The sequence below is a fragment of the Fundulus heteroclitus genome, chromosome 6, assembly GCF_011125445.2.
Source record: "Fundulus heteroclitus isolate FHET01 chromosome 6, MU-UCD_Fhet_4.1, whole genome shotgun sequence".
In the NCBI taxonomy this organism is placed as follows: domain Eukaryota; kingdom Metazoa; phylum Chordata; class Actinopteri; order Cyprinodontiformes; family Fundulidae; genus Fundulus; species Fundulus heteroclitus.
In genome coordinates, this window is record NC_046366.1 from 33818744 (window position 1) to 33832611 (window position 13868).

The 13868-nt window shown below is 42.4% G+C and overlaps 1 protein-coding gene across 1 annotated transcript; it reads right to left on the reverse strand.

Moving 5' to 3' along the window:
* Positions 1-11474: 11474 nt before the first annotated feature.
* Positions 11475-13645, reverse strand: LOC105930947 (frizzled-8). Its single transcript, XM_012869409.3, has one exon. It carries the CDS (start codon positions 13392-13394, stop codon positions 11652-11654), a length of 1743 nt encoding a protein of 580 aa, XP_012724863.3. The 5' UTR covers positions 13395-13645; the 3' UTR covers positions 11475-11651.
* Between the last annotated feature and the right edge of the window lie 223 nt (positions 13646-13868).

Genomic DNA, 13868 nt, shown 5'->3' on the forward strand with positions numbered 1-13868 from the left:
GCTCAGAGACTATTTCCTCAGAGAGATTCAAAGCCCTCAAATATCGGTCTACTAAATTCGGTGATTAAGACCTATAAGGGAATACAGTTTAAGGAAATGGCATTGTTATATAAAACTTCAAGAGAAAACACATAAGCATCAACCATAAATATAAAAAATAACTGGGAAAAACAAAATAACATCCGAAGAATGACGTGATATAGGTATAAATCAAGGCACAGCAACAAATTCCAGATTCTGGAGAGAGTTTGGGAGGAAAAATCTTGTCAGATTCTTCATTACACCCAAGATGAAGAGTAAGCAAACCAGGTCTCACCTCCCCTGTTGGAGAATGTGTGGAAATAATAGAAGAAAATCACGCACAAGCGTTCTGGTAATGTCCAAAATTAGATTTGTTTTGGAAAAATGCTGATGTTATAAATTATTGAAAGAATTTGTGGATACCCAATACCAAAGGACTTTAAGACAATATACCTTGGAAACATAAAAAAACATGTTTTGAAGGAGGATGTGTACTTGATTAAGGTTTGTTTAATTGGTTGAAAAAAAGCCATAACTAGGAATTGGTACCAGGTAACTGCTCCCTTGATACAACAATGGCTGAATATTGTTAAGGAAATTTCTGTGATGGAACAAATTACCTTCCCCCTCAGAAGATATTTCTGTGAATAAGTAGGAAAAATGGACACGATATAACACCCAAGAAGAGACCTAAAGAAATCCAACACCATTATGAAAGGACCCTTTGAGAAATGAGATTTCTCAGATTTTTTGTTTTGTTTTTGTCTGTTTCTTCTAACTAATGTTCATCAGTTTCACTTACATTCCTTTTATTTTGTAAAATGCCAGTGATATAATTCAGTGATACAGACAAAAGGAGGCAATTATAGAGATTTATTGACAAAAATTAAAAGTTTGTTGGCGCTCGGACCCCGGCAGATGACACGAAAGCTTGAAGCTTGGATGTTCATTTTAGGATTAGGATTAGTGAAGTCTTCCCCCAGGGTCAGGACACTGGTGGTGGAGGCCAGAGGATAAGGATAAGGTGCTTTGTTATTATACATACAACCAAATTTCGGAGATCAGATGGAGGATTAGCCTGATCGCGCCACCACTAATGGCCAACCTGACCAGTCTTTAGTGGTAGGGGAAACTGGAAACATTCAAACTGGGGAAACATTTAAACTCTACGCAAAAAGGCCTCTAAGACTGAGACTCGAACCCGGGTGGAGGAGGAGATGGGGTGGATGAGGGTTGAAGCTCAGCTTAAGAGCAGGAGGTTCCATGTGTGGGGCTTCTTATTAGCAAAGTCTTAAGGGATGGAAGAATGAGGTCCTGATGCAATTGGCTGGAGCACGGAGGCTTGACAAGGCAATCAGTGAAACAGGTGCACTAAAGTTGATGCTTGTTGATTTCTCTTTACAATCACTGGTCAACACCTCAGGACAATGCTGGATAGTGTCTTGCATTTTTAGTGGGCTTTAAAGAGAGAGGACAAGGAGTGATCCTGTGATAGAAGGTAGCCTAAAAAGTAATTTAAAAAAAAGGCATTTCACATCTCACCAAAACAAAAGCAAAAAGCCCTCAAGTGACTATTACTAGCAGATAAATAGTTTACCACGAGGAAAAAATAATCTAGCAAAGCCATGACACTGGCCTCATACTTCATCTCATTTGCAAATGTTGACCATAAACATTGTCTGAATTCAAAGTTCCCTTTAATTTCTTTTAGCGTAAAATTTAGCAATACAACAGTGAAAATGTCAGATCAGCTGAAGTGAAACAATGCATAGGTACTGACCGGCTTTCTGACTGAATACAGCATATGAATAAAGCATTGTTTAATGTTGTGTTCAATAGTGACATTTATCCTGGGCTGTTTCTCTGTGTTTGTGAGAGTCTGAGTAAAGTGAGAGCCGCAGCCTCTCTGTTCAGCTGTTGTCTGGATAAACGAGTGTCTGTAGGCACCACAGACACACCGACCTGACCGGTGACCTTTCACATGACCACCTAAAGACCCCGAGATGGACAGAATCAAGCCAGAACAGCTCAGATTACATGAGGACTGCTTATCACTGGGATTGATCCTCAGCTTAGCATGAAAGCAGACCTTTGCCTTTTGACTTATGAATGTCAGAAAGTAATTGACAGTGCATTATTAAAAGGATCCCATTACCACATGAGATGCAAGTTTATTTATGATGGATTAATTCTGGCTTTATTGTGAAAACATAATTTTCTCCATGTCCACTTAAATTTCCTTGGAAATTCAACAACAGAACTGTAGAAGGTCTAAAATCTTCTCGAACCAGTTTTCTTTTTCTTTAAAAAAAAAACTGCCCATAAATTAAGTGTTTTTTAAAAGTAATCTGTAAATGTACCTGTGTGTAGTTTGCCAGAAGGCATGTTGGGTACTCAACAAATAGGAAGGAGAATAGGCTCTTGTCAGATGAGACATAGATGGGATCTTTTGGTCTCATCTGGTGTGTTAGACTTGTGTTTTTTTTTTTGGGTTTCAGAAACTACCACTGTACATCACCACAACACAATTCTCACGATGATGCTGGTGGTGCAAGTACCACTCCATTAGAAGCCGATCTGATCTGGATGTGATGAACTGTACATCACCCCAGAGACGGTGCTACAGGCTTTTATCTATTATGCTGTGTTTTGCAGCATGATAAAACCACTAACACACCGACTGCTGGCATTAAGTCTGTGTATTCACTTTGTTTTTAGCAAACAAACACAAAAATACTGCTGGACTAGTGCTTCTGTGTTTTGTCTGTCCTCTAAATCGATGTACTAGCATGCATAAGTGACAGATGGTTGCTCATACAGGTTTAGCTGGAAGACTCTTCCTGCTTAAAGAGAGTTATTCCTTTCCACAGTCGCCACATGCTTGTCAAGGAGGAGGAAATGCTGCAAAGTCCAGGTCTCCATGCGATCAGCTGGTCTTCCTCTGCTAACTTTTGACCGAGATTGAAATAGATTGCATTTTATTACAACTAGCATCAAAATGTAAAGTATGTAAGTGAATTTGAAACTGTCCCACTGGAATATGTTGGATCGACTTGGTAATTCTAAATATTTCTGAATATTAGGACATGTTTTTCTTGTGCTTTGAGATAACATTTGCTGAGAAGTTGAGACAAACCAAATTTCAGGATTTTGGTTCTGGGAGGTTAGTTTTGGGTTGGAACTTTTGACATTTTGTAAGTCTTGTGGATTCTGTTATGAGTCAATCTATGCTGTATGTCTGTTACTCATTCAGCAACCTCCCTAGTTTCCCCAACTCCTTTTTGTTATCTTTGTATTTGCTTATGGTCTTATTCTTTTTGCATTTGTGTTGATGCCGTTTTTGTGTTGTTGTTACTTTACTTCCCTTCACATTAAATATTTTCATTTGCAGGAACATTGGGGGGTTCTACTGCCATCTAGCGGCCAGTTAGTCAGTAAAGGCTGACAAACAATGCAAATCTTTTTTAAAGCACTTTTAAAACAAACATTTGCACCAGAAATGTGTCATATATTAGACAGTAAATTTGTGTCACATTTAAAATAAAGACCTGAATGTTTAAATTTAACACAAAAGAAATAAAAATACCTTCATAATGAAAAAAAAAAATCATTCTGAGCTCAACTTGAGTAAAATGGCAGCAATAAAAATAATAATAAAAAATATTTCTCTAAAGGTTTAAGAAGCTCTGTGCAGGTTCTAATCTTCATCTACAGATGATATAAAAAAAAAATGACGTGTCAGACGTCAAACTCTAAGACAAAAGGCTTAATTTGTGAATCATGTCCTGTCCGTCAATACATCAATCTTCTTCCCAGCTTGAGATAATTCTGTGTCAGCTTGAGATGCAGCAGCGCTCTCTGATGTCACGAGTCAGCGAAGAAGGAGATTGGAAAAATGGAGGGAAAAGACAACATCAACATCCACAGCAGCACATCAGAGACGATGTCAAAGGCATCCAAAGTATCGATCACGCAGCACGCTCCTCGCCTGGGAGGCTGAGAGGTGGGATAAATGGCAGGACGGGAGGGCTGGGTGGTCCCCGGTGCCTGGAGCGCAGGAGAGAAAATCCATTCTGCCTTCTTTTGATGTTAGGAGCAGAGGAGTAACCGAGGAGTGTTGTGTGAATGAATACCGAATAGTTTTCAATTATTGTGTTAACTGAGACAGAAGAGTTTCCCAGGAGGGACCAATAGGTTGTGCTGCAGACAATACGGTTATATCTGGCTATATTCAAGCAACAGGAAAATAGATTTTTAAAATAGAAGCTATGGGTTGTTCTCTGTAAATGTTGCATTAGGTTTTCCTAAACCTAAATCTCTAAACAGATCCGCAGTTCTAACAAACAGAAGTTGTCAGGTATGTTTAATCAGCAGCTTGGCACAGCTTTATGTATCTGGGAAGCTTAAACGATGAATACACCTTCAAAAAGCTGAAAACAGGGAAGGAGAAGATAACTTTTTGTCTCAAGCACAAGAAGAACTACACAGATGCAGGATCTTCTTCTCCATGGATGTTGTCCACCAGGAAAAAAATCAGTCAACCAGGCCTTAACTTGGGCCTTTTGTGTTTGTGCCATAAAGCTTAATCCGTTACAATCAGGAAACAGTTCAGTAAAGTGCGTACAGGACACAATTCATGTTTTTACACAAAACTTTATCTTTTCTTTCCTTCTGTTATTTCATTGTTTTAACGCCAAGAAGATATGAGTCTGGAGACAGAAATGCTCTGTCTCCAGATTCATATACTTGAGCCTTTAAGAATAGCAGAGTAAGAGTCTGTGAGTCTTGTTGCTGTTTACTGTCATGGTAAAAAGGAATGCAACTCTTTAAATTGAAAGATTTTACACATTTTTTATCTTGTTATGGGTTATTGTTGTGGAAGTAATAAAAAAAATGAATTTGGGGTTCATCTTTGTTTAAATCCGTGGGGATTTTTTTGTACAGTTGAGCTTAGATTGAAAGCCATTTTGAAGCTGGAAAAGACGATGAGTGTAATTTAAGTTTTCCCGCGAAAGCATTTGTTGTCACTTTAATTGACAGTTTGATTTTGTTTTCCCAACTTTTGTCCATATGAATAAACTTTAAAAACTGTCAAAGTATCAAAAATTAAAACACATAACCAGGACTATTTTGAGTTCAAGGCAGCAAATTTGGGTAAAAATGTTTGATGTTCAGTAATTCTCATATTTCCTGGTGGCCGATTCTGGAGAGGATCGTTTCCTACAGATGACAAAGGTCATTTTTCTTTCTAACCTGTTTCAATTTTTCTTTTAAATATGCTTAACTGTATGTATAAAAAAATGGCAGGTTGAATTAATTTAATCATTGCTGTAAATTTTACACTGCAAAAACGGATCTAAAGTTAGTGTATTTATCCTTGATTTGGGCAGGTAAATAAGATTATCTGCCAATGGAGTGAGTATTTTGACCCCTAAAATAAGATAACTAGATATACTGGACTTGAAATAAGATGATGGAGATAAATTGTTCCTATTTGAGGTGCAAAAATCTTATTCCATTGGCAAATCATATTATTTACCTGCTCAAATCAAGGACAAATACACTTATTTTAAGAAAATTTTACTTATTTCTAGTTCCGTTTTTGCAGTGTATTTGTAGTTTTCTTTGCTACGGGTATCAGAAACATTTAGAGAAGCAAACATGAACAGAGCCTGTTGTCTTTTTCTCCCAGCAGTCATTCAAATAAAAAATCAAGAGGGTGACATGAATTGATTTTCCGTCCAGCATCCTCCAGCTCATTCTGAGGTGTCCAAGTCACCTTTATGGCCCCTCCAGGGAGTTCTGGTTCTTCTGATCAGATCTCCAAATTACCTCAACTGACTCCTTTCAATGCAGAGAAGCAGTGGCTCTACTTTTAGCTCCCCCCGGATTACAGAGCTCCTCCTCGCCCAAAAATGAGGCAAGCCACCCTCCAGAGGAAACTAATTTCGCCCGCTTGTATCCGGTATTTTGTTCTTTCGGTCATGATCCGTACTTCATGACCAGAGGTGCGGGTCGGAACGTAGACGGGCCGGTAAATCAGAACACCCGCCGACTTACTGCAGACGAAGCGATAACAAGACACCAAGATGCTTCAACTCCTCCGCTTGAGGCAGAGACTGACCCCCACCCAGGATTAATTTTAATATAACTAAATAAGCACCTTTAAGATCACTATGTGTGATCTAAGTACCCAAAGACAACGTACCAAAATCAGCGTTTAGTCAAAAGCTAAAAAAAACACCCATCCAAATCTGAATAAAAAAAGAGGAAAAAATGCAGTTTTTAATAAACGAAGCAACATTTCTAAACTATATAATTTTTGTTTTCTTTTCCAGTAAAATTCCAACTTTGATAAGATTTATATGACAAGTGTTCACCTAACAGGAGACAGTTGCAATGCAACAAAACCCTTAAGCTTGATGAAAAAGTGAAATTCAAACAAAACTAAATTTAAAAACTAGAAATAAACTTTTGCAAAGGGAAACAAAATGGGAGTAAATTCCAGCCCACTATCCTGGCACTAATTTGATGCTCATCCACCTCATGGTGGCGCTAGCAGCTAAACCAAAATGTACTCTGTGAGGTATGAGGTCAAACAGCTTGCAGCCACATGAAGGATGTTGATCATCAATCATTGCACAAATGTATTTGTGTTCAGCGAGTCAAAACTGGAGCTGGTTATTAGTTAGGTATATTTACTCTGTTGCACTTTGTGAAAAATAAATTCCGTTTACTACTACTACACATTTTATTTAAGTTTTGGGTTGCATTGTTTTAAAGTAAGGCTACTTACACTTCCATTCTACAAGCATCACCTACTGTAGGTCTGGGAAAAACTGTTTCAATGCTGTCTTTTGTGAAAAACTGAGATTTGGAAATTAGTGTCTCTTTTTCCCGATCTTTTTTTATTTTGGAAAGATGTTCTTTATTTGTACTCACTTCACATTTCTGTTAATTTGAACGAATTTTACTCAATGCTCTCTTCAGGAATTTTTTTTATTTTACTTCTGCTTCGGTAAATATTTGTTTGAATTAATTCTAGGTTAAGATTATGATCTTTTTGACCAGCCGTGTACCTATTAAAGCAAATAAAGCACACACACATCATACAACTTGCCAAATACCAGTAAAAAACAAAAATTACATTTAAGGCTTGCGGCATTTTTACTCTATGGGACGCATTTTATAACAAAAGATAATTAAACATATATTTTTGTGTGTTTGGGTATGTAGCTATGTTTATCTAAAATCTACAAAATATTATGGAAATAAATGAACTGTTATTCTTTTATATATAAACATTCTCAGGGAACTCACTTGAATAACAAAATACGTTCTATATTTATGCATTTTGTATATTTCACATTAATTTGATCATTCCAATGATGCATTTTCCCGCCCCAGGTGTTTTTCATCCAGCATTTTGCTCCATCCCTGCAGGTTTTCAGGCACAAAGAGGCCGGCACCATCTGTCATCACGTTATCTGTCACTTAGGCCGGTTTAGGGTAAAGTGCGCTGCAAATCAGCGACGTGACAATAATAGCTGTGTGTGGAAGCTGAAGACTTCCCACCCAGCTTTGTGTACTCTGTGAAATTGTAACGTTCCAGTAGCTATGCGACCTTTAATGGCCCACATAAGCCACTCAGACATGTTAACATGATTTATTGTGAGCTAATCGCTGTAGGACATCTAATTAGATCATTACACAGAGACTTCATTCATAAACAGCCTAATTGGAGCTAATGAAGAAGGAGCTGGATTCTCCGGGTTTTTACCAACAGGAGCCGTCCGAGACGAGTGCCTCCCGAGCTGACAAGTCAATGCTTTGTTTATGTTGGAAGGAGATGGATCAGGCATGACCTCTCAACCCATTTCCTCGGTGGGTTTCTTTTTGGACGGGCGGGGGGGGGGGGGGGCTTGAGGAAACATGCCCAAGTCACTGCCACAATGGAATGGCCCACACATGTGCAAGGCTGGAAGGGAAAGCAACATGCCTCAAGTTTAACAAGCACAGGCGGAGCAATTTGTTCTCATCGGAAGGTGCGACCCTGCTTTACATTTCGATGACAGATTTAGGAATATAAACAGAACCACAAACCACAAAAACAGACGTTTCAAACTATTTTAAAAACCTACGACTTGACCCGACAGTCTCTTCTATTGGTTTTTAAACAAGCACTTGCACTTACTTTCTATTTACACGTCGCAGTCATGTATGTTGCTGCTATCTTATGTGATAGTGGTGAATAGTAAAAGATGGTTTTAACATTTCTTTTACAAACCGAAACATTTGCATCCAGGCTCAATAATAGGCGAATTCTTTGGAGAAACACCTTTTGCTCCACTTAGAGCTACATGCCTTTGGTCGGTATGTCTCTTCCAGTTTTGCACCTCTAGATACGGACTTTTTTTTCATATTCATTGGATGATTGGCGTCTGTGAACATACTTATACACTTTAATATTCTTTATTCGAAGCCATTCCTCTGCCTGTATGTGGATGGTTGTCGTGCAGCTGGAAGGCGAACCTCCGGAGTCTCTAACGGGCAGGAAGCTGCCGTACCACTCTGTTTCCCAGTGGAGACAGTGTGTTTAGCTGACGTTGATCCATGGAACCATGGACCACACTTTTAAGATTTATGTTTGCAAAAAGAGACGCAAGGCGTTCAAAAGGCTTTAATGTCTTAAAATGGGATAAAATAGGAACAAGTTTTGCCTAACACTTGATTTGACTAAAGGTGAACGAATGACTTGGAATGCATTTAATTCAACGTAAACACGGTAATTTTTTAAAATGAGATTTTATGTTTGAACAGCTAAATTATAAGAGCATTACTTTAAACCGAACCGATGTGAACATACAGAACTGAATTGAACTTAATTTACTGAGCATTCCTTTCTTTCCTGTTTTTTTACCACCCAGACATACAGCGGTTGGTTACATCTAACTCATAATATGCCTCACCTGGTTGCGATTGTACCACAAGGTGGCAGCACAGGTCAGAACTTTTACTTTTACAGTGGTGAAAAGTTGTCTTTTTCAAAGTTTGAACCCCATCAGGTTTATTTATGTCGCTCTCTTTAGGCTGGTCACTGTCTTTCATTTTGGCCACAAAACGTCTCCAAACTTTGAAGCTCGGCTGACTGACAGTCTTTTCCTGCAGGAGATAAACGGACCACACACACTATTTGGGCCGTAATTACCTTTCCACACGCCACAGAGGCAGTCAGACAGCCACTTACAAGCCTGTCCCTCTTGTCTGACATCTTAATTAGATGCCTCAGGCGTAAAGGGCCACAATGTAAATAATATCTCCTATTTGGAGTAATTTAACCATCTCCTTAATGCACCCTAAAATAAGCAAAGAATGTGTGTTTCTTTATTTTTGGAAGCTTTCATTTCACCAAAAGCAAACAATAAATCTGGACAGAGAGAAGTATGTTCCTCAACTATTTGCACACCTGCGTGAAGCGTGTAAAAGAAAAAAAAAAGGGGGGGTATGGGGTCACTTTACTCTGAAATGTGGTTTTTCAATAGGAGACAGGTGAATAGTTATTACTATTAGCATGGAGTGGTGGCCTAGTGGTTAGAACAGGGCGCTTGTTTCCTGGAAAGGCTGCAAGTTAGCCGGTTTCAATCCCAGACTGCCACTCTGGGTCAATGAGCAAGACCCTTGGTCCCAGAATGCATCCTGGGGCGGCCCCCTGCTCCCTCAGGGACGCGTTACATCCAGAGGACCCTTTTAATTTAAACACATGTTGCAATGACAGATTAAATATGATAATTATGAAAGAATGGATAAAAAAAAAAAAACGAAAACCACCTGTAGCGTCTCCGGTAATCAGAGCGGCGTTTATGTACGAGATGTATGAGATTAATACCACACTGTTTATATTGTTACGATAAATCAAAAACACAACTTCCACAATAAAGCAGCCGTGAAAAGCTCCATTATAATTCTTTTTATTTTCAAAATAAAGTCTTCTATCAAAGTGGGAATCATACATATTTACAGTCTTGTGAAATTACATATACAAATATACAAAGGTATGTACAGCAATAATTATATAAATACACTGTGTGGGTGCTGATGCAGCCCGCATGAGGCAGTTTTAAGGCATTGATGGGTCGGCGTAGAGACGCAGCTCAGCTCGGGCCTCGCTCCGAGCGGAGCGCTCTCGTTGTGGATGTTTAAGACACAGCGGTTCTTCACAGTAGGACGAAGAGCCCCAGGTGTAGCATGCAACCAGGGCCCGCCTGAGGGATAGCAAACAATGGACATGTTGACAAATGGGGCAGGCTTACATTTACTAAAGAACACCTTTTACACCTAGAAAGTGTTGTTAGCTCCAAGCTAATTTAATAGTTTTGTAAAATGCATGTGTATTCACTTTGCTGAGAGCTTTGCAGAACTGGTAAAACGATTGGAGTCCATGGTTGCCAAGACTGCTCCATATCCACAACCTGATGAACTAACAAGTGACCGCTACTCTGACAGACAGGCGCAGCTAAGAAAGGGTCTAAATTATCATTACTGAGGCGTAACTTTTAGGACGAGTTTGTTTTCTGGTTCTGTACTAATGCAAAAGTTCAAATGCATCGTTACTCCTGAGTGGCATATAGTGATTTACCGTGTGTCTTATTTTACTTTTTAATATAAGTTCTGCAAAGCTGCTGTCGTGGTATACATAAAATTTTTATCTGGTAAGACCGGAGATTCTGAAAAGTTTTTTGCAGCTTGAGAATTCTGGTACATTTTAAAAATTTTATTAATTTAATAAATAATATAAAGTCAATTTATTTAACTGCCAGTTTAGTTTGGCGACAATAAAACAGCGGAGTTAAATGCAGGATGCAGAGAAAGAAATATCAGAAGTGGGCCTAGAGCTGGACAACCGTGGAGCAGCGCTGCATTTTAACCTCCAGACCAGAGTAACGTTGTCAGCTCTATGCAACGAATTTAAGACTTTTAATTAGGACTGCTAACATAAAATCAATCAAATACAGACTTTCTTTTTTCACTTTGATCGTGTCTTTTCAACTTACCCCAATCCCCATAAATTCAAATGTTTTAAAAGCCTTTTAAAAATAATTTTTAATTTACTCTTCACAAACGGCAGGAGCATTTTTAAAATGAAGTTAACAACTGGCCTGAAGTTCTTCACCTACATTCTGTATAAGTCTTGGTCGCTCTTGGACCCCAGTTGCCCCCCCCCCCCCCCCCCCCCACACACACACACACATATCTTAGTTTGCTTATGGCTCTGGCCGGCTCTGGCTGTATGCTCTCAATTAATCCCAGATAAGACTGCATTCTTCAGGACAGGTACATTGTTCTGCTGCTGCTGACAGGCTCATTATTTAAAGAGAAGCCATTAGGAGCTCATTAATGTGCTAATTACAACACGCTGATGGACAACCCCAACACAATTAGTCAGACCCCCCCCCCCCCCCCCCCCCCCTCCTTTTGGATAAGGCAAATAAGCTTGCGTTTCAGCTCATTTTATAACTTTTTTTTAACTCAAATAAGAGCGAGTCTGTCATCTTGGAGTCTCAGTTTAATAATTTATCTCGTAAAGATCTTCCAAAGAGCTTACAGTCTTAGGACAGAAGAGCTCGCGGCGCTTAGACCCGGGAGAGAGGCATTTGTTTGGGGCAGGAGACAGAGCTGGCTGTCCCGGATCTCCAGGTCAGTCCGGTACTCACGTCGCTGTACATGGAGCCCGCGGACGCTTTGCTCCCCCAGCAGCAACGCGTGCAAAAAGTCCTCCAGGACTCCAGCGTCTTGCCGGACCAGATCCAGGCCCCCGAGGTGATCCCCACCAGGAGGCACATGAAGTACTTCAGCATGAACACGGCGTAGTCCGGTCTCTGCCTGAGGCGGTCCGTTACGCACGTACAGTTGTGCGTAATCTCCCACGTCTGCCTGTTGTGCTGCTCGTAAAAGTAGCACGCCACTATGACCGTGGCCGGGACGGTGTACAGCACCGTGAAAACACCGATCCGGATCATCAGGCGCTCCAGCTTGTCGGTCTTGGTTCCGCCCTGCTTTATGACGCTCCTGATGCGGAACAGCGAGACGAAGCCGGCCAGCAGGAACATGGTGCCGATGAACAGGTAGATGACCAGCGGCGCGAGCACAAACCCCCGCAGGTTGTCCAGGTTCTGGTTCCCCACGTAGCAGATCCCAGCCACGGAGTCCCCGTCCACGGAGCTGAGCGCCAGAACCGTGATGGACTTCAGGCTGGGGATGAGCCAGGCGGCCAGGTGGAAGTACTGGGAGTAACTGGCGATGGCCTCGTTGCCCCACTTCATGCCTGCCGCCAGGAACCAGGTGAGGGACAGGATCACCCACCAGATGGAGCTGGCCATGCCGAAGAAGTAGATGAGCAGGAAGACGACGGTGCAGAGCGCAGGACCCGTTGTCTCGTAGTGGATGTGCTCCGCGCCGTTCTCCCTGCTGCACGCCACCTGCTCGTGTCCGGCGATCAGCCTGACGATGTATCCCACCGAGACGAACATGTAGCAGGCCGAGAGGAAGATGATGGGCCGCTCCGGGTACTTGAACCTCTCCATGTCTATGAGGAAAGTTGCCACGGTCGCGAAAGTCGAGATGAAGCAGAGCACCGACCACAGGCCGATCCAGAACGCAGTGAACGTCCTCTCCTCCTGGGTGAAGTACGGGTTGTGGCAAGGCATGGCGCAGTTGGTGATCTGGCCCGTCTTGACGCGGTTGTGCAGCGGGTGGCCCTCCGCCGTCACCGGCACCATCGGCGCACGGCAGAAGCAGCCCATCTCGCAGGGAGACGCGGCCGGCTTGTGTTTGCCCGGGAAGCCTCGGCCGTAGCCGATTTTCTTCTTGGTGTAGGGCTTCAGCGGCCGGTTGGTCGGCTTGGCCAGGACGGGGGACGCAGTGGTGGTTTGGCCCTGGTTGTAGTCCATGCACAGCGTGTCCTGGTCACCCTGCTCGGGCAGCTGGTCGCACCTCATCCGGTCCGGCCACGGGAAGCCGTACAGGCTCATGAGCGGCGCGCAGCCGGCCTTGGCCCGCTCACACACGCTCCTGCACGGCGGCAGCGGCTTCTTGTAATCCTCCAGGCAGATCGGCGTGTACATGCTGCAGAGGAAGAAGCGCAGGTCCGGGGAGCACTTGATCTCCACCAGTGGCCAGAACTGGTGCACCTCCAGCCCGGCTTCGTCCTGGGTGTCGTGGTTGAACTGGTTGGGCATGTAAGTGTAGTTGTAGCCGATCCCTTTGCACAGGGGGACGGAGATCTCCTGGCACTGAAGCTCCTTGGCCGCCTTGCAGCGAGTAGAGTGCAGCATGAGCGCGATCAGAACGCACCATCCCGGGACGCGCACCTCCATCGCCGCCTTCTGTGCGCAACCAGTCCAAAGGCAAAACTGACGGGCAACCCGCGCTCTGCAAGCGAGTCCGATTACTCCAGGAACTCTTTCAAACTCATGCTGAACCTCAGAAAGCCCGCCACGCTTTTCAGTCCGTTTTTTAAAAAAAGAGAAAAATCCAAAAGGAAAGGAGTTACTATCGCACAATCCGAGGCAATCCTGCCAGCCTCCTCGCTCTCCTTTGTGTCAGTGCTCACCGCGCCTCTGCGTGCATGCTCTGAAGCTGACAGGCGGGTTGCTACTTATATGAGGAGAAAGAGGACACTCCCCCCGCAGGGACGGGGGGGAGTTCAAGTCAATCAGGAGTTCCTTCTGTAGGTGTTTGCTCGAAATGTGCACCCTGGAGGAAGGGGTTAGAATCACTTTGTCCTTGTTTACCTTACACCAAACCCTTTAAAACGCGCGTGTGTGCGCGCGGTGGGTTGGGAAGAGCGT

Excerpts from the sequence above, each read along its gene's own strand:
- LOC105930947 (XM_012869409.3), bottom strand. The coding sequence starts at position 13,394 with ATGGAGGTGCGCGTCCCGGGATGGTGCGTTCTGATCGCGCTCATGCTG.